The sequence below is a fragment of the Canis lupus genome, chromosome 22, assembly GCF_011100685.1.
Source record: "Canis lupus familiaris isolate Mischka breed German Shepherd chromosome 22, alternate assembly UU_Cfam_GSD_1.0, whole genome shotgun sequence".
Taxonomy (NCBI): Eukaryota; Metazoa; Chordata; class Mammalia; order Carnivora; family Canidae; genus Canis; species Canis lupus.
The window spans coordinates 2,321,573-2,345,893 of NC_049243.1; the positions used below are offsets into that span (position 1 = coordinate 2,321,573).

At 37.0% G+C, this 24,321-nt stretch overlaps 1 protein-coding gene across 7 annotated transcripts in view; it reads left to right on the plus strand.

The window, feature by feature from the left end:
- CAB39L (calcium binding protein 39 like) overlaps positions 1–24,321 on the plus strand; it is a 107,930-nt gene that overhangs the window by 35,237 nt on the left and 48,372 nt on the right. For 3 of the 7 annotated variants that reach the window (XM_038569468.1, XM_038569462.1, XM_038569463.1), the window contains 2 exons: positions 13,678–13,819; positions 16,677–16,841. In XM_038569468.1, the coding sequence (XP_038425396.1) occupies positions 13,709–13,819; positions 16,677–16,841 (276 nt within the window). In that variant the 5' untranslated portion in view covers positions 13,678–13,708. Of the gene's footprint in view, positions 1–167; positions 652–10,802; positions 10,983–13,677; positions 13,820–16,676; positions 16,842–24,321 lie in introns of those variants that run through there. The other 4 variants (XM_038569466.1, XM_038569467.1, XM_038569464.1 and 1 more) reach the window with 4 other exon arrangements.

Sequence of the window (24,321 nt, forward strand, 5' to 3'; positions counted from 1 at the left end):
TTTACGATTTTCAGCAGCATTGTCAGGCCATTTTAATCTGTGGACAAAATGCCACACATGAGCAACCATGGGATTTAGAGAAAAATACTTTGCTTATCCCTCTTTGGGGGGGGGGGGTAGGGAGGGAGCAGGTTTTAAATTTGCCTGCGCTTAACTGCTCCACACACATTCTTGCACACATTGTGGTGCCGCACAGCTGGGGGGAGGAAGAGCAGGGGGAGGCCGAGGCAGGCTGGTCAGACCAGAAACAGAGCCTCCCGTGACAGATGAAGAGAGGAGCGGGGCCTGGAATCCGAGAGCCACAGGGAGTGGAAATTTACAGCCGCCCTGTGCAGCGAGCGCTCCAGTGATCACTTTCTGCTAACGTTTTCCGGTGGTGACTGTTACTCTTCAAAGACAGAGAGAGAGAGAGAAAGTCAAGACGGGACTGTGGAAACTCCTCTCCCTGTGCCTCTTTTGGTCTGAGGAGCCCCCCTCTATTAAATGGAAGAGAAAGCGGCCCCGTGCAAAGTGCTGTGAGCCCGGGAAGAGCTGTCTTCAGCACCTCACCATGTGTCCTCTTGCAGCTTAGCCGAGCCTGGACATTGCTGTGACATTCCGTGAGTATCAGCTGGGGCATCTCCACCAGCCCCTAGGAATGGAATTGATAAGGTAAACTTCAGTGTCAGTTGAGGTCTTACAGCTTGTTGCTTTTGCATTCGTTTTAAACCCTGTTGTTACCTTGTTCCTTTGTGCTTGAAGAACTGCTGTTACTAGGAGAGGTTTTAAAAAAAAAAAAAACGACAACAACCACAAAACAATACTTCTCTGTTGCCTAAGGCGCTTGAACCATTACCAACTATTCTGTGTCCATGGAATATCTTATTTTGGAAATGGGTTTTTATTTACAAAGAGTCTCTAAAAATAAAACAGTGGCAGTATTACCACTTTCCCCGTTTCCTTTTCCATTGCATGAAAATTCAAAAGTTATCTCTTTCTGCTCTATTGTCAGTATATTTCAAATCATCGTTGTGATGTTTGGCACTTTCCATTATTATAAATTACACCATTTCTACCCTAATTTGAATGGAAGTGTTAATGATACCATTAACTAAAAGGACATGTGATTTAAATGTTGAATGCTTCTGCTAGACCTGATGAGTGACACATGATTTTTTTTCAAAGTTCTGTGATGAATATAAAAATTAGATCCATTTACATATCAAATTTACTATTTGATACAAAACGAATGTACATGGATTTCAAATTAAGGATTAAAACAGTTATTTTGTTCTTTCTTTTAAGATTATTTATTTATTCATGAGAGACAGAGAGAGAGAGAGGCAGAGACACAGGCAGAGGGAGAAGCAGGCTCCATGCAGGGAGCCCGATGTGGGACTCGATCCCAGGACCCCAGGATCATGCCACGGGAGGAAGGCAGACACTCAACCACTGAGCCACCCAGGCATCCCAGTTATTTTGTTCTTAAAGCTGATACCAAGCTCTCATATAACATTGTTACTCTGCTAAAGAACTGTTACAGCCAGATGCATATACCTATACAAGCAATGCAGCAGAAAGAAGAAAAAAGAAAAATAGTCTCGTAAAATATGTATCACATCCAAGAGAAACTTGATTTGTACAACCTTAACACAGGACACTGTATATTAATTTTTTATATGTCTTTTTAAAGTATCAGTGGAAGACACGTAATCATTCCTCTGTGGGAGGAAGGAAATGTATATTGTTAGCTGCTAACCTGAGTCATTGCATACAGATGCACCATTCTAAGCAAAGTTTCTAATTTACTCTCTGCCAGCCTCAGAAAATATGTCCATCATTAATGATTCAAGTGCGTCCCTTAAGTTTCAGAACAGCTTAGCTGAAATGAAAACTTGAATAGTGCCAGTAAGCATATCAAAAGGGTTTATACCCTAGACATAATATATAAAATGGCTGTATTTCCTCTATGTGTACAGAAGCCTGTAGAACAGGTTTGGCTTTGTGGCTTTTTTTTTTTTTTTTTTTTTTTTTTTATTGCCTTCACCTATGTATAAGAAGAAACTCAGCTGGTGTTGGGAAGATTTTTCCAGACCAGTATCTAGTACTTAAAGTCAAAAGCAAGTAAAATAAAGATATTATCACAAACCAACTTTTCTTCTTTACAGAAATTCCCATCCTCAGCCTTCTTAAACAATGGAAGATCTGCACACAGCTTCACAATTGTCAGAATAATTTTTTATTTTGAACTGTTAAGTCGTTGGTATTATCTTAGTGGTTTCATCGTTTCGTAAGCCCATAGGAATGTCAATATGACAATAAAGAACAAATCATTCCCAGTTTGCAAATGTTTTGACTTCAGAAGTTTATTATAAGTGGGTTGTTAGGAATTTGAGACCCATCTTCCCTGGAAAATAATTTAACAAATGATTATTTGACTTTTATTATAGCCTAAGAATGTATTTTAGTCACACTATAGAAAAACTATTTCCATCCTGAAAAACAGTAGAAAATCAATTCTAGTAATGAAACTAAATGTAAAAAACAATTATGTTGAATAAGACATTATTTTTATTTATCCTAGATATCAATGCTTGAAGAAAAGCAAATTTAATGAGATGGATGGGTTTCTGGAAGGATGCTTATAAACAGCATTTCTAGGTACTTTTGAGAGCTCCCAAGGTTGATTGCACACCTTGTATGAGATCTAATCTCATATTACAATTTGTGATTTTTATTTTCCTTGCTATTAGCATATTTCTAGCCATTGCTTTCATGCTTATCACCCATTTCTGAAGTGTAGCTCAGTGGCACGTAAGTAGGTACCTAATAAATAGTTACTAGATGAGGACTAAACCTTTTCTTCAGTTCACAAAAATGGAAACTGAGTAATTTTTCTAAGATGTCTAAAAAAGGAAAGGGATTTAGGGGCATATGATTTTCATTATGAGAAAGATATGGCCTGACAAGCATTGACTGAGTTGTGAGACACAAATCAATACTAGTGCAGAATAGGCCTAACCAGTAAGAGCAAAAGGGAAGACTTTGGTGTGACTTGGTGGCAGCCCTGAATAAGTAGGGATGGTAATGAGGGAAGGGTTTACAAGCTTGGTATCTTGCGTACATGGGACATTCTGAAGTAAGGTGTCAACTTTATGTATTTGCATAAGCATACTTGGACCCATATGAAGAAATGAGGCCTATTTAGAAAGCTCAAAGTAGGTCTATCCAAATTAAGTTTAGTTGCACTGGTCCTACAAGTTCCTCTAAAGTATTCGAGTACAAAATTTAAAAGTTGGTAATGTAATAAAGGTATTATAATGAAATAAGCAATACAATGAATGCAGAGTACACTTAGATTATTTTTAATGGCAGAAAACCTTTTTCCTTTTGATCAAGAAATACTTTCTTTGTTCTACTTCAAAACTATAAACCTTGTCTTGATAACTAACAGTATCTAACCAAAATTTGATGACTGTTATACATAATGTGTATGTGCTTACAGGAAAGACTAAAAAAAGAAAAAGTGAACTTTGTGCTTCCCTTGATAATTCTGTTGTGAAATATAACCACTTGTGAATTTATTTTTTTTAATTTTTTATTTATTTATGATAGTCACAGAGAGAGAGAGAGAGAGGCAGAGACCTAGGCAGAGGGAGAAGCAGGCTCCATGCACCAGGAGCCTGATGTGGGATTCGATCCCAGGTCTCCAGGATCGCACCCTGGGCCAAAGGCAGGCGCCAAACCACTGCGCCACCCAGGGATCCCCGACTTGTGAATTTAAATAAGATCTGATGCTTTAATTACAAGTACTAGTTTTTGAGAACACTGAACTAGTTTCAGACCTCTGCTATAAATGAGATTGTGATATTCTAATATAGAATTATCACTCATTGGCAGTCACTAATAGTTAGTAGATAAAGAAAATTTGGGCAGCCCAGGTGGCACAGCGGTTTAGCGCTGCCTTCAGCCTGGGGCATGATCCTGGAGTCCCAGGATCGAGTCCCACGTCAAACTCCCTGCATGGGGCCTGTTTCTCCCTCTGCCTGTGTCTCTGCCTCTCTCTCTCTCTCTCTCTATGTCTTTCATGAATAAATAAATAAAATCTTAAAAAAAAAGATAAAGAAAATTTTAGCTCTGACAAATGACTGGGGCTATCAACAGAATCACTGTGAACTTAATGAGTGAGGTTACTGGTGGTTTTTCCTGGAATAGTAGTCTAGTAGGTTATTATTTATAACAACGAATAAATTAGCAGTTGTACGTCTTCCTAGTAACTTCATGTACTAATTTTATTTTTAAATTATTTCACTGGTTACAATACATTAGAATTCAGAAGTGGTTCCCAATGGACATGGGTTTCTCTTCTTATTAAAGAGTTTTTAGTCTGATGTCTGACCAAGGCTTCCAGATAAATGAGGGTGCATTAAAACTTCTCACGAGTTTTCCATTTCTATATAAATTGTCCATTTTTAGTAAAGATCTTCAAACTGTGTTAATAAAACTTGTAAAAACAAAATCGTTAATAGTCATTTTGAACTGAGAAAAAGAATGATCAGTGAAAGTCCTTATTTATACTTTATTGTCTACAGATTTTCACTCATTTCTGTAGGTTTTCATGTGAACTATTTAATCGTGGTGCCTTCTAATTACATTTAGCCTATATATTTAAAAATAGAATCATTAAAGGACAGAAGACATTGATTGAATGATACTTTGACATATATGCTGTAATGGGTTTGGTGTCATAACATGTATTACTAGAATAATATGCATTGTCATTTATTATCTCTGTGAAGGCATTTCTAAATTATGACATTGTCAGTGGAGGAAGAAGGGACTACTTGGATACAGCAAATACAATAGAACCTGTAGGTATATTTTTTCAGTTTTAAAATATACCTTAAATCAAATGCACCCATTTAAAGAGAACAGTCTTAATGAATATTGACAAATGTATACACTCCTGTAACCTCCATTTCATTAATTTAAAAAAAATGGATCCTACAAGCCCAGTTACCTGCCACACATGTACTTTGATTATATCATTTCTATCTGTGAGTTCTGTTTGGAATGCAGATAAAAGAATGGGGATTCTTGAACTTCAGTGATTTTTTTTTTAATGTAGTGATAAGCTTATTTTAATTTTTTCAGTTTAAGAGAAGGTACTTATGTCTAAAGTTTAAATTAGCAAGCTCTAAGAAAGAATTTTGGAAATGTTCCTCTCTCACTCATTGTTGATTGTAGCATAAACTTATGTGAAAGGAAAGAAGGCTCATTTTGGAGTTGGCTTTGTTACAGTGAGTTAGGAGTTTGGTTACTTTTTATAGTTTTACCTATGGAAATCTTGAGATTTTTCTTGGCCTCAGAGATAAATTTCTCAGTTTCTTAAACTTTTGTGGGAAACCTTTGAAATTAGAACTATTTTTGAACAATACAATTGGAGGTTAAACTTAAAGGACTGGAGATACTCATTAGCCACTTACAGATAGATGTTTATTTTCCTTTAAATATTTTAAGGAATAAAAACAAGGGAATTCAGTGTTCCAAATGACCTTTTCTCTTAGCTTCCCCATCTCTCTTCCCCCGTAAACACTCCTCTGCACTTATGTCACTGAACATAGTCAGATGACTCACTCGAGTGATTGACTTTGGGCCATCTTTAATGACGCTCACACATAAGTTAGGAATATGAAATATTTTACTGTGTATTAGAAAAGGGAATGCTGCCAAATCTACTACAAAGTCTGCAGGGCCCGAGTTCCCTGGGAGCAGAGCTGAATAATTTTTTTTGGCTTTCTCTCCGGAATCTGAGCCAAGTTCTACCCTTTATGAAATTTCATAGCCAAAGTAACAGAAATCATATTTGTTTGACTAATCCTTTGAAAAGACATGGTGATCAGATATTCCACAGTTAGAACTTTAAAACACAGTTGTTTAGTCATTAAAATATCATGTATGGGAAGGTGTTTCCATTATAAAAGAATTTGCATGACCTATTAAACGAAGTTCAGGGGAAAAATCCCAGAAAATTTGAAAGAAAAAGAAGAATTTAGCATCCGTAAGCCAATTACCCAGAGACAATCACCATTAACTTTTGTAAATTATTTTTTCTTTGCATAGATTTTGTGGACTTGTGTTTTGTTTGCTCTTAAATCTATAAAAGGGGGATACTGTTTTCAAACAACATTTACATTTTATTTCACATTCTTTGCAAAATATTTTCATAGCCAGAGACCACATTTCATCAAACCTAAGAAGTCACTGGCTGTAAGTCATATACTCTATATACCTCTAAGAAAGAAAGAAAAAAACCCTGCTAACTAGGATAAAGTCCCCTTTGTAAGAATCGCCTAAATCACCTAAATTTCTGAGATATTAAGATGTTTTTTAAAATGTTACAAAGATAACCATTATTTTAGTTTAATTTTGTTAAGACAGATTGCCAGAAGCAGAGTTACTACTAAATCAGAGGTTGTGAACATTTAAGGGTTCTGGATCCATATTGCTAAATTACTGTCCAAGTAATATTCCCATCAGCATGAGCCAGAGGAGGATGGGATCAAGGAGATGTACCAAGGAGAGGACTTCCGTTGTTTTTCTGTTTTTAGAGCCGTGTAGTCAATTACATAGGAACTTGTGATATTGTTCTCTATTTCTTCTATATGCCCCATGTATTTTAATTAAAATACCCAAGGGAAAAGTCCTGCTAAAGCATTTTGATTAGCTTGATGGTGTCACAATCCATTTGTGAGCCAACTGCCTTAGCCAGGGCAGTGGAAGGAACACTCTGACTACGCCTGGGTCATGTTCCCACCCTTTGGGGAGGGTGGGATGGGAAGTAGAGCAGACAGGTCTATCACCAGGAGAAACAGAGACCAAACAGCTACCAGAGATTTTTTCTTTTTTCTTTTACTTTTCTGATTCAGTTAATTTCTGCTTCTATTGCTATTATTTTCATCCTTCTTTTCTTGGAGATTTTTGGGGTGGTGGTTTCCTTTTTAACTTGAATTCTTATTTTTATTCCCCTATGAATTAATTATAATTGTAGATTCGTAACCTCCCACATGTCCTACCAACAATATCAAGGCTTCCTTTCAAGAATTATTTCTGATTTTCAGCATTTATTTTGTTGAACTCTCGTGGGCTTGGTTCCATCTCATCTTTTTATAAAATTTTTAGTAAGTATGCACAATCTGTTCACACATAAATATGTTGGCTAGAGATTTAATTATGAGGCTATATAGACCTTCCCTTTCAGAACTCTGTAGGTTTTCTCTTTGTTCTGATGACATTTAGTTTTATGGAAGTTCAAAGGCAACTTGATTTTTATCCTTTGTTGTTGTTAAGGTCATTTTATAGGAATGAGCTTTGAGAGTATAATATTTGTTTCTTTTAAAGCCACAAGACATTGAATTTGGGGTGTTACTATTAATCTCAACTGGAAGAGTTCTTTAAGTGACTAGGTTTAGATCTTTTTTCTGCTTAAGCTGTTACATCGTTGTTGCTTCTGCTTCATTTTTTAGATTTATTTTTCTTGTTGGCTTCCTCCCCCTCCCCATAATAATACCTGTTTTTATAGGATAACCTTTATGTTTTCCATATCTCTGTAATATACATATTACACATAGGTGCTAAGTAAATATATTGAGTGAATAAATGTAGCCTGACTCATGTTTTACCTTTCAGTTCACAGTCAATTTTCCATGGGGTCATTTCTACTCCATGCAAATTTGGATTACTGTGCTGTATTTGGGGTGTTACCTGTGTATGTGTGTATATGTATGTGTTTTTTATCTTTCATCTTGGCCAGCTTTTATTTTATTTTTTAAAGGTTTTATTTATTTATTCATGAGAGACACAGTAAGAGAGGCAAAGACACAGGCAGAGGGAGAAGCAGGCTCCATGCAGGGAGCTCGATGTGGGACTCGATCCCAGGACCCCGGGATCATGGCCTGAGCCAAAGGCAGACACTCAACCACTGAGCCACCCAGGGGTCCTGGCCAGCTTTTAGTTTAAGACCTTTTTTTGGAGAGGGAAGTCAGTTTTGTCTGTCTCCTACAGAGAATTAATTTTGGAAGCAACCTTTCCTAACTCCACAGGGCATTTCTCTTCTTTCTTGGGCTACTCTTTTTTTTTTTTTTTAAATAGAGCCTACATTATTTGTTGTTTATTCTGTTTGCTCACTCTTGAAAATGGAAAAATACAACAGGGCCAGTGTCAGTCCACGGATATTTGTTTGCTGCATGGCCCTCCGTCAGCACTATGCTCGAGGGCATGTTGATGTGCACAGCCTACATGGTTTTCAGTCCCCAAGAGGCATTCCTCTAGTGTCAGGCTGTTGGACTTATATGGCATCTTCTCCTGTGCCTGATTCCTGCTTTGCTGAAATATAAAGTATATTCTAAAAACTCTGAGGTAGACTTTATGGGAAAATTACTACTACTCTTTTATCCCCAGAAGGCTCCATTTTCAGGACTCTGCCATTCCTTCTCTCTCTACCTTAAGCATTTTATCTTTGGCCATGATAAATAGTAGGAGTTAAAGATTTAAAATGGATATGGACCAGTGCTGAATCACCTGGAGCTCACTGTATACAGCTTAGCTAATTTCAAAGGGCGATGCTCTCTCTTTAAGAACCGTCTCTTACAATATGGAGGTTCCTCAAAAGAATTAAAAATAGAACTATCATGTGATCCAGCAGCTCTGCTTCTGGATATTTATCAAAAGAAAACAAAAATAGTGATGTGAAAAGATATATGCACCTGCATGTTCACTGCAGCATTATTTCCCAAGAAATGGAAACAACCCAAATGCCAATCAGTAGATGAATGGGTAACGAAAATGTGCTTGTATATGTATAATTCACCCATAAATACAATTAACCCATAAAAGAAAGGATGAAATATTGCCATTTGTCAATATGGATGGACCTTGAGGGCATTATGCTCAGTGAAATAAGTCAGAGAGGGTAGTCCGGGTGGCTCAGGGGTTGTGCGTCTGCCTCCAGCTCAGGGCGAGATTCCAGGATCCAGGGATCCAGTCCTGCGTCGGGCTCCCTGCATGGAGCCTGCTTCTCCCTCTGCCTGTGTCTCTGCCTCTCTCTCTCTCTCATGAATAAATAAATAAAATCTTAAAAAAAATGTCAGAGAAAGACAAATATTTGTATAAGCTTACTTATAAGTGGAATAAAAAAAAAACCTCATAGATACAGAGGTCAGATTGGTGGTTGCCAGAGGTGTAGGGGTGGGGGTGGATGAAATGTGTGTGGGGGGTGTCAAAAAGTTCAAAGTTCCAGTTATAAAAAATAAGTCATGGGGATGCAATAAATAAAATGAGATAACTAAACTACTATTAACATAAATATGAGATATCTGGATTTTCCCAAAGCATTTGGCAAATTTGTTTTTGTATCTTCAGAAATGAAATGGAAAAAAAACGTGTTAAATGATATGACTAGGTGAATTCACAGTTAAATTTTTTTTAAAAAGAACCTCCTCATTTTATAGATAGAACAAATGACCCCCAGACAAGGGTGATACTTTCTGAATCATAGTGGATCAGTTAACAACTCAGAACTAGACAGGGGTTTTAAGTACCTTGTATTTTTTTAGCAGGTAGTACTGAGTGCCAGTTGGCTCATTTTTTAAATGACCAGTAGAGTAAATGATGTGATTGGGGTGGATGCACATGCAAGTGACCAGCATGGTTGCCGAAGGAGTAGGAAGCCGAAGGGCAGCCCTGAGTTTGAGGGTGATGAAGGAAGGTGTTCAGTCTGGGGGGTCGGGGTGGGGCTGGTTATGGTGTGAGGAAAACAGAACAGTTAGAAGAGTTTCACCGTAATTTATAGGGGATTGAGGCCTGGAAGTGCATAGTTTGAGATGTAGGTCTTGATTTCCCTTGTAACATGGACCCCAGAATTGAGTAATAATGATCCTATGAAATTTTAAAATATTATTAAACTAATTTTATATTACAGTTATTATAGTAAATAAGTTCACTTAAAATGTGAAAATAACAAATTCAAAAAAGGAGTACTATATTGAAAAGGCATTATACTGTGTGTCTTTCCTCTATTATATAATTCCATTACTCCTGAAATTTTTACTTTCTGTGTTTAATAGTAAACTCCAAAAAAAAAAAAAAATAGTAAACTCCAAAAACCAAGGATTATATTTTTCTTGTTCATGGCTCTATCCCAAGTATTTAGGATGGTGCCCGTGCTTAGGACTTAACTCAGATTGTTCAATGAATAAGTGAATGAATAAATGAACAAGTTAACAGGCAAATAAAAAGTTGGGAGACAGCAAATCAGAAATGGTGGCTAATACCATGTTAACATGGGAGTCCTGAAAACATTTGTAGTACTACCAGAATTAGCATTAGAATTAGCTCAATACATTGAGAACTGAGAGAGCAATAGGTAATGGACAAAAATCATGTCATCTCATATATATGATGCCATACTCTTATTAGTACTCTAATTTGATGTCAGGGAGCATTTAGTTGAAATTATCACAGTCGATTATCTTTTCCTTAGTGCAGTAGAACTACATGAAGAAATAGAACACAAAACATGTAGCCTTAAAAAAACAACAACTAAGTGTTCTAACTTTAAGTATTTAACCTTCAAAGAATAAACATATGTATTTTTTAAAAGGCAAAAGGTGTAGGTGATTCAAGGAGACAGAAGTGTCTAGGACACTTAATTAAGACAATATCATGTCTCACTATGCCTTTCTGTTTTGTGTAATAATCCATTTATTATATCACAGAACTTTCTGTAATAATAGCAGCTAAACAGTATAGAGTACTTTACTTATACAAGGCCCTGTGCAAGGTGCTCTGCTTACCTTTAATCCTCACAACCCATTTGTGATGTTATCATCTCCATTTACAGGTGAGAACACAGAGCCTTAAGAGGATCACATCCTGTTTGCAAGATCATTCAGGGAGGAAGCAACAGTTGGCTTGCTCTGTCCGACTACCTAATGATTGTTTCGGTACCCACCCTATTACCATAGTATATATGCTTTTAAATATGCCCCCAATTTCATTTATTTATGTGTAGGGCTGATTAATAAAGAAAAGTTCTAGGGAACCAGAATTGAGAAACAGGAATCTAGGGGAATTAGGAATTTAGAACTATAGCCATGGTTATGCCACTGATTAATTGCATCATTGTTAATAAGAAAAATATTAAGAAAAATGAAATTAACCCAAATGTCCATCAATAAGGTATTAGTAAATTATATAGTAATTTAATAAATTGCCACATAATAAAAATTATATGATGTATCTATATAATAAAATACTATATAAAATTATTGTAGTAGATCTAAATGTATACTCATAGAATGATATTCAAGATATTAAAACATGGGGAAAAGTTACAAAATACTGTTTTCTATTTTTGTTTTAAAATATATTTATTTTTACATGTATGAAAAAATTCAGAAAGCACCTGGGAAGCTCAGTCAGTTAAGCATCTGCCTTCAGCTCAGTTCATGATCTCGGGGTCTTGAGATCAAGACCCACATTGGGCTCCCTGCTCAGCGGGGAGCCTATTTCTCCCTCTCTCTCCGCAGCTCCCCCTGCTTGTACTCTCTCTCTCTCTGTTAGATTAATAAATAAAATATTTTTTAAAAAAAAGGAAAAAATTCAGGAGGAACATATACCAAACTGATATATTTGTTATCTCTGAGCTGTTGGTTAATGGTAGACTTTGATTTATTGTATCATGTTTCTGTAATATTTGAAATATTTTTGCCAATAACTGTAAAATACATGAATATGCCTCTCCTAACTGGAGGCTTCAATTATAATTTTCTCCCTAAATACTTACATTACAGTAGGGCAATGACAGCTATATTCAGCTTTCTCAGTTCTATGTAAATAGATGTTCTCAAAAAAAAAAGAATTAGTACTCCTTTCCCTCATTCTCCTTAACCCTCCACCATGGTAATCTTCATTTCTTCAGTGAGTATGGCCAGCTGAATATTTGAAGAGTAAATAAATAACATTCTAAGTAATTTTATATCTCAATTTTGTGATTGTCATGGGTAGCATTAAATATTGTCTTACCACGGTATGTGGATCCCAATCCCAATTTTGTTTTACATGTTTTATTTTATCTGTCACTGTCGTTGTTGTCATCAGCAGCAACAGCAGCATCACTCTCATTAGTTAATTTTTAAAAATCTAGTTTTAAATATCAACTTATTCTCTACTTCTTTTCCTGTTGGGGATTCTTTCCCTAATCCTTGTATTTGCATCATAGAAAAAGTTTTAAACTTCAAGTAAAAACTTGTAGGCAAAGGTTTTAAAATCTTTATCTTAAAATATTGACATATATTTAAATTTGGTTTTTTTTTACATATATTTAAATTTGATGTGAAACTTGATGAAACTCATTTTAGTTTGATCAGTATTGATGTTTCAAATTACTGAATTAAGCTTATTGAAAACACCTAAGACATTTTGGTTTAACAGTTCAATTACATTAAGAGTTGAATTAATTGCAAACTGTATATATCCAGTATAGTCACAGTGGAAAACAGATTGGAGGTTCCTCACAAAGGTAAAAATAGAACTACCCGGGATCCCTGGGTGGCGCAGCGGTCTGGCGCCTGCCTTTGGCCCAGGGCGCGATCCTGGAGACCTGGGATCGAATCCCATGTTGGGCTCCCGGTGCATGGAGCCTGCTTCTCCCTCTGCCTGTGTCTCTGCCTCTCTCTCTCTCTCTCTTTCTCTCTGTATGACTATCGTAGATTAAAAAAAAAAATAAAAAAAAATATTAAAAAAAAAAATAGAACTACCCTCCAGCAATTGCACTACTGGTTATTTACCCAAAGAATACAAAACAACTAATTCAAAGGGATACATGCACCTAGATGTTTATAGCAACATTATCTACAATAGCCAAATTATGGAAGTAGCCTAAGTGATGTCCATTGATTGATGAATAAATAAATATATTTTATATATAAATATATGTAGTGTATTATATTATATATATATAAATATAGTGTACACACACACAATGGAGTATTGTTCAGCTATAAAGAATGAGATCTTACCTTCTGCAATATGGATAGATCCAGACAGTATTATGCTAAGTGAAATAAGTCAGTCTGACAAAGACAAATACAAATACAGTATGATTTCACTCATATGCGGAATTTAAGAAACAATACAAATGAGCAAAGGAGAAAAAAAGAGAGCAGGAGAGAGGCAAGCCAAAGAACAGATACTTTTTTTTTTAAGACATTGTTTATTCATGAGAGACAGAGAAAGTCAGAGACACAGGCAGAGGGAGAAGCAGGCTCCTGCGGGGAGCCTGATGCGGGACTCGATCCCAGGACCCCAGGATCACACCCTGAGCCGAATGCAGATGCTCAGCCGCTCAACCGCTGAGCCACCCAGGCATCCCAAAGAAACAAATTCTTAACTATAGAGAAGAAACTGATGGGTACCAGAGGGGTGGTGGATGTGAGAATGGGCGAAATAGGTGATGGGGATTAAGAAGGGTGCTTGTGAGGAGCAACGAGTGTTATAGGGAAGTGTTGAGTCACTATATTGTACACTGGGAACTAACATTACACTGTATGTTAACTAACTGGAATTTAAATAAAAACTTCGGGAAAAATTTTAAGAAGTTAGATTCATGATTTTTATTTGCTTATTTGTTTGTTTTAGCATTCTATATTGGAAGAAGAGATTTCTATAGATGAAAAAAATGCCTTTGTTTAGTAAATCACCCAAAAATCCAGCAGAAATTGTGAAAGTTCTGAAAGACAACTTGGCCATTTTGGAAAAGCAAGACAAGAAAACAGACAAGGTACGAACTAAAATGACAATATTATTATTTAAGTGCATATATTCCAAAACCAAAAACCCATGTAAAAACTTGTTAAAGGATCCCAAATATGGTCTGTGATGTGCACATGAGGTCCCAATAAATACATTTAAATTGATTTCAGGTTTTATTCAGTTGTTGAGCCTGTTGCCTTGAACTCTTGGCTCACTATCTTGAGCCTCTGATCAAACTTGGATCCCTCTAGACTACAGAACTTAAAAATCTAAGGCGTTACACTGGTACATAATGTTATACTGACCTGAAGGATAGAACATTCTTATTTATAGATCACCTGATAGTATCTATGATGGTAAAACCTCATTATAACATTTTTTTAAAGGTCCCACTAAACAGGCTTTCCTCATGGGTAAAATTTTTTCCTAGTATTTTATTCCTTCAAAGGGATGTTGGATCCTTCATACTCAATTTCTCTCTAAAGTGACTGGTTAGTTTATGGCAAGACAAGAGATCTATAAAATAAATATTATTTAGTATCTTTCCATCCAAGTGTATAAATGATCTTGTATTCTTTAGTGAGGCAGAAATATATTTTTTGTCCTACATCTTGTAAGAGATGTAGAATGTATTTTTAATTTTTGCATACTTATAATATTGAATTACAATTATACAATATTTGTATTGGCTCAATTAGAAAGAAGATATGACCTTCATAAAAGAGTAAATATAAATGGCAAAAGACAGAAAAAAAACAAAAAGATACTCATTCTCATTAGTCAGGAAAAGGCCAATTAAAGCCACATACATTCATATTACACACCTGCTGTCTTGGCAAAAATGAAGACTATCTGGTGATATTAAGTGTTGGCGAGGGTGGAGAGCAATGAGAACTTTCATCCATGGTGAAGGATAAAGCATACATTGTTGTCACTGCCTTAGAAACCAGCTAGTATCATCTGTCAAATATGAAGATGTGCCTGTGCCAAAACCCCGCAGTTCTCCTCGTAGGTATTAACTCTAGAAATAGTCTTACACTAGTGTACCAGGATGCATGTACAAGAGTGTTCATACATTGATTGCTGTTCATAATAACCCCTCAATGGAGGCAACCCGAACGTCCATCAGAGGTAGCACTGATGAACTGTAGTCCAGCCATCAGTGGAATACTTGAGAGCAATGAAAATTAAAGCACTGCTGCCTGGGTGCAGCTGTCTGGATGGATCTCACATTTATAATACTGAGTGAAAAAAGCACCTCATAAAAGGGCACAGGTGCTATTCCAAAAAGTTCAAAACCATCAGAGTTGAACTATATTATTTCAGGATGCAAACAGTTGAGAAAACTATAAAGCACAGTAAAGAAACGATTGTCCTAAAAAACATAAACATACTTCTAGTTTGGAAAGGTTGCATTCAGGTGACTTCAGGGTTTCTGAAAGTATTCTGTTCTTTACCTATGTAATGGTCACACAGATGTTTGGTTTGTAATTACTCTTAACCACATGTAATTTAAAGTACTCTTCTGTGAAAAAATAAATAAATAAAGTACTCTTCTGTGGATAAATCTCACACTCAAAGAAATTTGCAACCCTTAATGAATTAATGATTGTTTCAGTCAGATCGTAAGATGTATCTGGAAATTGTTTTTTTTTTAAGTAGTGTCATGCTACTATGAATTCTTTTTATTTAATATGTCTTATTCTCTTTATTCCCATATTTAGTTATAATGATTACAGATCTATACTTGAAAGTAATAAAACTGTATTTCTTTAAAAATATTCAGCAGATTAAATTGTAAACCTTTTGGCCTGTTCTCTTTTGCTCACCTGTATTAATTTGAAAAAGATTTATTGAGTAAATAAATCTTGAGTAAGTAAATAAGATCACCTGATAGATAGTAAAATTGAGTAAGTAAATACCATAGAATTTGCCTCTTTAAAGTGTACAATTCAGTGATTTTTAGTATTCTCACAAGGTTTTACCACCATCACCAGTATCTAATCCAAGAATATTTTCACCACCCCCAAAAGAAATTCTATAGCCGTTAGGAGTCATTCCTCATCGTCCCCTCCCCAGGCCTTAGTACCCACTAATCTACTTTCTACTTCTGTGGATGTCCTTATTACTCTTTACAATATAAAGAAGTTTTTTGTTGTTGTTGTTTTTAAGTTTCATAGAGAGCAAAAAAAAGTAATGATCATGTGGGAGAGACAAGTAGATTAACAAAGTTTAGTGGGTTTTGATAATTTGTGTGTTTGACAATTCAGTTTGATTACATAGTCCGTTAAAAAATCAGTCATAGGAATTTGTTGAAAAACCTTAACAAATGCTTTTAATAAACAGTAGCTACTGATAAGTCTTCAAAACAGTCATTTTGATTTTTTTTAAGATTTTATTTATTCATGAGAGACACAGAGAGAGAGAGAGAGAGAGAAGCAGAGACATAGGCAGAGGGAGAAGCAGGCTCCATGCAGGGAGCCTGACGTGAGACTCAATCCTGGAACTCCAGGACCACGCCCTGGGCAGAAGGCAGGCGCTAAACCGCTGAGCCATCCAGGGATCCCCTCATTTTGATTTTTAAGAGTAAAATTTATAATGACTAGATTAGACTATGTCTAAGTGTGTTTTAAAGAGTGTTTCAATTATGTTGACCAATAGAACGACTAGAGATTTTTTATATAAATAAATTTTTGCAACATTTTTCCAAAATAAGAAAAGCAATGTCTGCAAAACAGGTTTTTTTGTTTGCTTGTAACTGTACAGTGTTCCTTGTTCATAAAAAAGCAATCCATGAGGTGGGGTTTTTTTGTTTGTTTGTTTGTTTGTCTGTGGCTTGAAAATTTTCATTCCTCTTAACTGTGAGCCTATTTTCTGGTCACCAGGCTTCAGAGGAAGTGTCGAAATCCCTGCAAGCAATGAAAGAGATTCTATGTGGCACAAATGACAAGGAGCCCCCCACAGAAGCTGTGGCCCAGCTTGCACAAGAGCTCTACAATAGTGGGCTGCTGGTGACGCTCATTGCTGACCTACAGCTCATAGACTTCGAGGTAACCCATCTGTAAAAGGATGACACTTCTGTTCAAGCTTAGTGCTTATAATCATAAATAGTTGACTTTGACTTTCTATTATTACTGTTCATATACTATATAAAGGCCCAGTATTTTTCTAAAAATTCTTAAATTTCCTTAATAAAGTAAGAAGAAATCTTATAGGTTAAGTTTTCTGGAGCAAGGTTGGTGGCAATAAGAAGAGATAACATTGAGTGCTTACTCCATGTCGTACAGTTCCACGCACTCATCTCTGAGTTTCTTTCTTTGAACCACCTGTGTGATTGGTCCTATGTGATCAGCCTCATTTTATAGATGAAGAACCTAAAGATCCAAGATATGAAGTAATTTGCAGTCAAGTTACTCAGAGCCTAAGCTGGGATTCAAACTCAGTATCTCTCAGGCCTGTTCATTTAATTCAAATATTATACCAATGATTTCAGAAGTTTGTCAAATGCTAGCAATGTAGGATACTTACCTCATTTTGAAAGCAGTTATGCCCGATTTACCTGAATAATAAGTGAAGTAAATAAAACAAAAACTTAGAAACGTGAGTGGTGAATAGGTGTAGGCATTTTATTAATCTGGTATATTTGAGAACAATGGTTTTCCAGTAAACAGCATGTACATAAGGGAAGTTTGGCCATTGGCCATTTCAGCAATGGAAGTCTTGGTTTTGATTTGTTTGTTGTTTTGTTACTACCGTCATACCAAGTGCTTGGGTTTTCATTGATTCTCAGAGATGCAAGAAAATGCAGATTTCTAAAACAGCTTTTAGTTTCATCACCAACAAAGCGAAAGGAAAACTAATTATGGTGATTACAGTGATTAGACCAAGATAAGGTCAGGGATCTGGGGCATCTGTTGAAATACTAGCCCACAGCTCTTTGGACAGCTTAAATGGAGGAAGATTTGTGGCTGCCTCGAGCCAAGGACAAGGAATGCAGTGCAAGACCACTCTGGAGATGTGTAGCCAGGTGTGTTGGCTGGACACAGCACTGAGCGGAGGACCCCAGGTGGTCCAGACTTCAACTCATCCTTCCTCTCAGGCACACCTGTTTTTTTCTTTCTTTCCCTCTCTTACCTGTTTCTATCTTTGACAATTTCTACTCAATAATCTCTTTTCCAATTCTTTCCCCTTGCCTGGCTTGCTGACTCTCCCTCCCCATCTTACTCCTTACTTTTTAAACTGGCCATATGCAGAATGAAGTGTAGTTTTATCCTTTCATCTGTGTATTTTCAAGTTTCTTTTATTTGGTTTCAAATGAGATATCATGAACTCTTGCAAGATTTGTGCATAGTGGAAAAATACTTGGCATTAGAATTGTTCAGAGTCCCTGCTGTGCTGTTTGATAGTAATGTAACCTCTTGGAGACTAACTTTTGTTCTCTCTAAAATAGGAAAAGCATGAACCTAACAGCACTGTTTTAAATATTAAACTGAATACAAAATATGTATATATATAGCTATGTAAGAACAATAAATACTTGTGCAGGCTGTACACAAATGTCAGGTAGTATATTCTCATTTTCCTCCTTTTTTCAAACTAAAATGTAAACTGGTTTATTTTTGTTATAACCCTTGGTTTTTTGTTTGTTTGTTTATTACATTAATTTTATATTTGGTTGGTCAGTAACCATAAATGGGAAAAATACTCCCTATTCTTGGATTACAGTCTTATATTTCTATAAATCTTCTTGTTTTGCACATTTCCCTTAAAGCAGAAATGTATTAAGCTATTATTATCATTAATTAATATATTAGCCTGAGTTGGTTTATGAGATTAGCCCAATTTGCAGATGGATGCTAGAAGGAATATGACCAAGGATGGTTATGTTTTGAAGAATGAGTCAGGAATGAGATGTCATCAGGCCCAGTGAACTAGGGAAGTCTTGAGCAGCCACAGAACAGTGTAGGTTCAAAGTGCTGCCCAAGAATTAGGGAGGTAGGAGTACATCAAGACAGACTTTGGGCACCTTACAACTTTACTTAACATTGGCTTAGATAACAAAAGAGGAACAATAGGAAATACTTGTGCAAGTTTCCCTTATTTTACACAGATACTGAAAGTAAGTAAATTTAGAGAGTAAATTTACTTTAATAGTTATTTTTGAATTAAGACATTCAATTGCCAGGGCAGCCCAGGTGGCTCAGTGGTTTAGCGCCACCTTCAACCCAGGGCGTGATCCTAGAGACCCGGGATCGAGTCCCACGTCAGGCTCCCTGTGTGGAGCCTGCTCCTCCCTCTGCCTGTGTCTCTGCTTTTCTCTCTCTGTGTGTTTCTCATGAATAAATAAATAAATAAATCTTAAATAAAAAAAGGCATTCAATTGCCTAAAAGTTGACTTATATGTTATTAAGTAAACTTTTACTCTCTGGAATCCTCAGGGAAAGAACTATCTTTCTGAATATTTTCATTTTCTATGTAACTGAAGATTAATTCTTCAAAAGTAGAAAGTCAAATAAATTACTTTTGTGGATTACTTTCCATTTTCTATATAAAATGCATTATATACGTGTCCCTCTCCAAAATAATATTCTGGATATAATTTTTTACCGTTGACTCAAAACTATCATTATGAAGATCTGTTATTGTGGTAATAAAAAAGCAGACAGTTCTTTCTGTTTTTGACCTTATTGAAGTATAATTGATCAGACAATTCTTGACTTTGTTCTTTGATCTAACATGATGCCTCGAACATAGTTATAAGTGAATGTGATATTCATTAGATGCAACTGTCCTTCTCAAGCCCCTAAAAAGTAGACACTTATAAATACTTCATAGTTGAATGAATAAATGAAAAACAGTTAAAATTGAGGACAACTCTGTTCCCCTGGCTACATACAGTATTTTCAGAAACGAGGCAGTATTATTAGCCTCCTTGTAGAAATGGGCTGTGTATCTCTGTGGACTGGAGGACCTAATGGTTAGCCTGCTAATAGCAACTTTCCATCTCAAGCCTAAAATATCCATGGAAGCTATGACAACCTGATAAAATTCATCCAAACTTTAAAACTCAGCCTAATCACACAGAACTCTGCCCTCCTTGTGTCTTGGTAGAACTGGTTACAGCCCCCTCTGGATTGAAATTATCTTGAATACTAGGATCCACTTTCCCACATCTAGTGCCATGTACATTGGTTGGTTGAGTGAGTGAATGAATGAATGAATGAGAATGAGAGATTGAAGCAGAAGTAAGGAAATTAGACCAAAAGAAAGTATTCTGAGCACAGCAGTAAGCCACTTTTCTTGAGGAATTAGTAAATTGTATACAGATAGTTCAAGAGTGATAATAATCATTTTGTAAGTGAATAGGCTCTCCTGGGGGTTTGTTGGAAAGTACAAGAGTCATTTGACTGTAAAATTTCTGGTATGTGTTTATAACAGGAAGAAAAGAAAATATTATTTAGGGATGGGCTGTAGCTTTTGCTGGATAACCTAAAAGGATGGAGAATTCCTTACAGAGAAAAATTGATTTTTGTTTAGAGGACACCTAGATGGGATTTTTGTTAGTTGTAGGTTAGGTCTCTAGGCAGTGTCTGGAAGGAAAAGAATGAAAGAGAAGAGCTTAGATTCCCTTTGCAGAATAAAGTAACAGAAATTTGAGAGATGTCCTCTCCTTGACTAAGATTGGTAGGAGTAGGAAATAGAAGAGAAGTAGGAGAAAGTTTTGGGGTGAGGGAAAGACTCCAGAACCATGATAGAGGATGGGGTTTAAGGAGAAAGATGATCAGGAATGCTGAAAACCGGGGGCACCTGGTTGGCTCAGTTGGTTGAGCGTCCGACTTTTGATTTCGGCTCAGATCATGATCTCAAGGTCCTAGAAGGGAGTCTACTTGTCCTCCTCTTCCGCTGCCCTTCCCCCTGCTCACACTGGCTCTCCCTCTCTCTCTTAAATGAATAAATAAATCTTCTCTAAAAAAAAAGAGAGAGAGAGAAACCACTGATAAGCCTTTAATGATAGCAATTCATAGAATTCGAGATTGTTTCTGCACTCTACTATAATTACCCTTTGTTACCCTTAAACCATTGATAAAAGAACTAAGTACTAATAGTATATGTTGCGTGAAGGAAAAGGGGCAGTTTTCTAGACTTGGGGTAAACAGTGTTGAGGAAATAACTAGTTTTGGGAGGCAAGACCATCAACAGGCTTGAGAGGAGCTTGGAGCAGGGGTTTATCCAGAGTGGACAGCAGTGATGGTGGCCATGGCAGTGGCTTAGATTGGGTAGCAGGGACTGCTTTGGGAACCTATGCGACAAACCCATTTCTCCTTCAGAACCCAGAGCAAAGTGGCCCATCGGGATGCAGAAAGTGCTAGAGGATCCTACTGTTATGTGACTAAGGGCTAGTTAGGAGGGAGATCTTGGAGTTAAAATTGAGAAAATCTCATTCCTTTATAGCCATAAAATTTTAACCTAATCCTTTAAACCTTAATATTGCTGACAAAAAAGAACCACTTCTGCATATTATTATGAAGTTAAAAAAAAAAAAAAAGACTTGTGGCTGAGATTGCAAGTCTTCAGATTTTATGGGCTCAGGATCAAACTCAGAGCTGTGTTTTTTGAGGTTTGGCCACTATTCAAGACACAGCTTCAGACTCTTGATGTTTTGAAACACAATGTGATAAGAGATCAAAGGATGAAATTTATTGATGCATTCATTTTAAGGGCAGGTGTGCTTTGCAAAACGAGGGTGGATGCAAAGTCATCTGTTCAGGCTGAATTAGAAAGCAGTTCAGAGAAGCAAAAAACTTTCTGCTGTGATAATTTAATGCCTAATGATGATTTCTTGCTACTTAAAAAAAAAAAGTCAGCAAAATTAGTGCTGCAGTATCAGTTTCTCATGTGCCCATATTATAGCCCTAAATTTTTTGAAAATTTCTGTCCCTTTTAAAAAATCCTTTTCAATTCCTTGGCCCTCTTTAAAGTGGTTCTTCATCTTTGGTTTTATTACTGTAAAAATGAAAAATCATAAAGCCATAAGACATAAGCTCTGACTGTATTCCACTCATTTCACAATTTGAAATGCTGACTGTGTAGGGCACTGATTCTAGTTGGTTTTGAGTCTTATTTGGTTGTTCATATACTTTGTACCCATCATTAGACAAATTAAGTTACAGAATTTTATTTTAAAGATTTATTTATTTATTCATGAGAAACACAGAGACAGAGAGGCAGAGACACAGGCAGAGGGAGAAGCAGGCTCCCTGCGGGGAGCCTGATGTGGGACTCGATCCTGGGTCTCCAGGATCACGTCCCGAGGTGAAGGCACTCAACCACTGAGCTACCCAGGCGTCCCAGAATTTACAATTACAGATGAGGAAATACTGTATCATATTATTTTTTAAATTTATTTTTATTTATGATAGACAGAGAGAGAGAGAGAGACAGGCAGAGGGAGAAGCAGGCTCCATGCACCGGGAGCCCGACGTGGGACTTGATCCCGGGACTCCAGGATCACGCCCTGGGCCAAAGGCAGGCGCAAAACTGCTTAGCCACCCAGGGATCCCCTACTGTATCATATTAAACGAAATTTTATGTACTCATTACCCTCTTAAACTAATGAATATTAACTTTAGAGACATTTATCCTATAAAGATACATAATTTATGGATGATTGAAATGGTATTTGGCATCAGGCTCTTAATCAGAAATGTAACGTGTTAATTGGTTGTAGTCCCTCTATAAAAATGAAGACTATGACCATTTTATTTATTTATTTATTTATTTTATTTATTTTTTTTTTTATTTTTTTACAATGACCATTTTAGTTTGACCCCACCATACTTTTTAAAGAATGTAACCTGGGATCCCTGGGTGGCGCAGCGGTTTGGCGCCTGCCTTTGGCCCAGGGCGCGATCCTGGAGACCCAGGATCGAGTCCCACATCGGGCTACCGGTGCATGGAGCCTGCTTCTCCCTCTGCCTGTGTCTCTGCCTCTCTCTCTCTCTCTCTCTCTCTCTCTCTCTCTGTGACTATCATAAATAAATAAAAATTAAAAAAAAATTAAAAAAAAAAATAAAGAATGTAACCTGCCATAAGGATAAAGACTCCTCACGCCATGTAGAATGTACAAAATATTTTATCCCCTCTACTTTCTGAGAAGTGGTTCCCCCTTCCCCACTCACATGGTTACAGTGGCAGCAAGATTTTTGTGCAGCACCACACCTTGGCCAGCTGATTGGCCTAGTAATGGACAGCTGATCAAAGGGCCAGAGTATTCTGCAGGATTCTGGAACTGAAACTGGGATAGAACCTCACCTCTGGGGCAGCCTGGGTGGCTCAGGGGTTTAGCACCGCCTTCAACCCAGGGCGTGATCCTGGAGACCCTGGATCGAGTCCCAAGACGGGCTCCCTGCATGAGGCCTGCTTCTCCCTCCGCCTGTGTCTCTGCCCCCCGCCCCCCCCCCGTCTCTCATGAATAAATAAATAAAATCTTAAAAAAAAAAAAAAGAACCTTACCTGTAACTAGGAACTAACACTATTCCATGTAATTTCTGCATCAGTGGTCAGGTTTCCTGCCATGGAAACTACAAACATAGAGGAAGCCAGCCTGCAAGAAAGACAGACAGAAGAATGAAGATGGGGGGTGGGGAGGGAGATAGGGAGGGCCAGGGCTTTGGAAGGAGCTCTGTGTTGGAACTCTTGTAACGTGTAAATATAATTATACTGAAAACAATTTGAGAGCAACTAATTCTGAGCTGGCCTGTGCTTGGGTTCTCTGGAATGTTCCCAGTATCTGTAAATTGGTTTAGTTTGAGTTTTGGTCCCCTGCAAAAGCACTCATCCAGACGATGAAACCTCCCCACCCCAAACCCCTAGCAGGTGGCTCTGCCTGTCTAGTTGTGCTACTGAAATTCCAGCACAAACATTTGCCTTCCCCGCCTTAGCTCTCCCTGCCGCTGTGCCCCAAGCCAACACATACAGGAGCAGAAGAGAGAGCGGAAAGCAGAAGAAAGAGGTCCATGACTTCGATGGCTACAATTATGTTTCATTTTTTAAAAATTAAGGTGTCATTTGCAAACAGCAACATTCTCTCCTTTTATTTATTTTTTTAAAGATTTTATTTATTTATTCATGAGAGACACAGAGAGAGGCAGAGACACAGGCAGAGGGAGAAGCAGGCTCCATGCAGGGAGCCGGGCGTGGGACTCAATCCTGGGTCCCCAGGATCACACCCTGGGCTGAAGGCAGTGCTAAACCGCTGAGCCACCGGGGCTGCCCCTGTATCGTGATTTTAATGTGTATTCTCTTAATGACTGATGATGTTGAGCATCTTTTCATGTGTTTATTTGCCATCATCTCTCTTCTTTCGTGAACTGTCTTTATAGACTGTCTTTATAGATCTTTTGGCTTCTTTTTATTTGGTGGTTGAATTTTGAGAATTCTTTATATATTGTTTATACATGTCAAAGGCTGCAATTTTATTTTATTTTATTTATTTATTTTTTAAAGATTTTATTATTTATTCATGAGAGA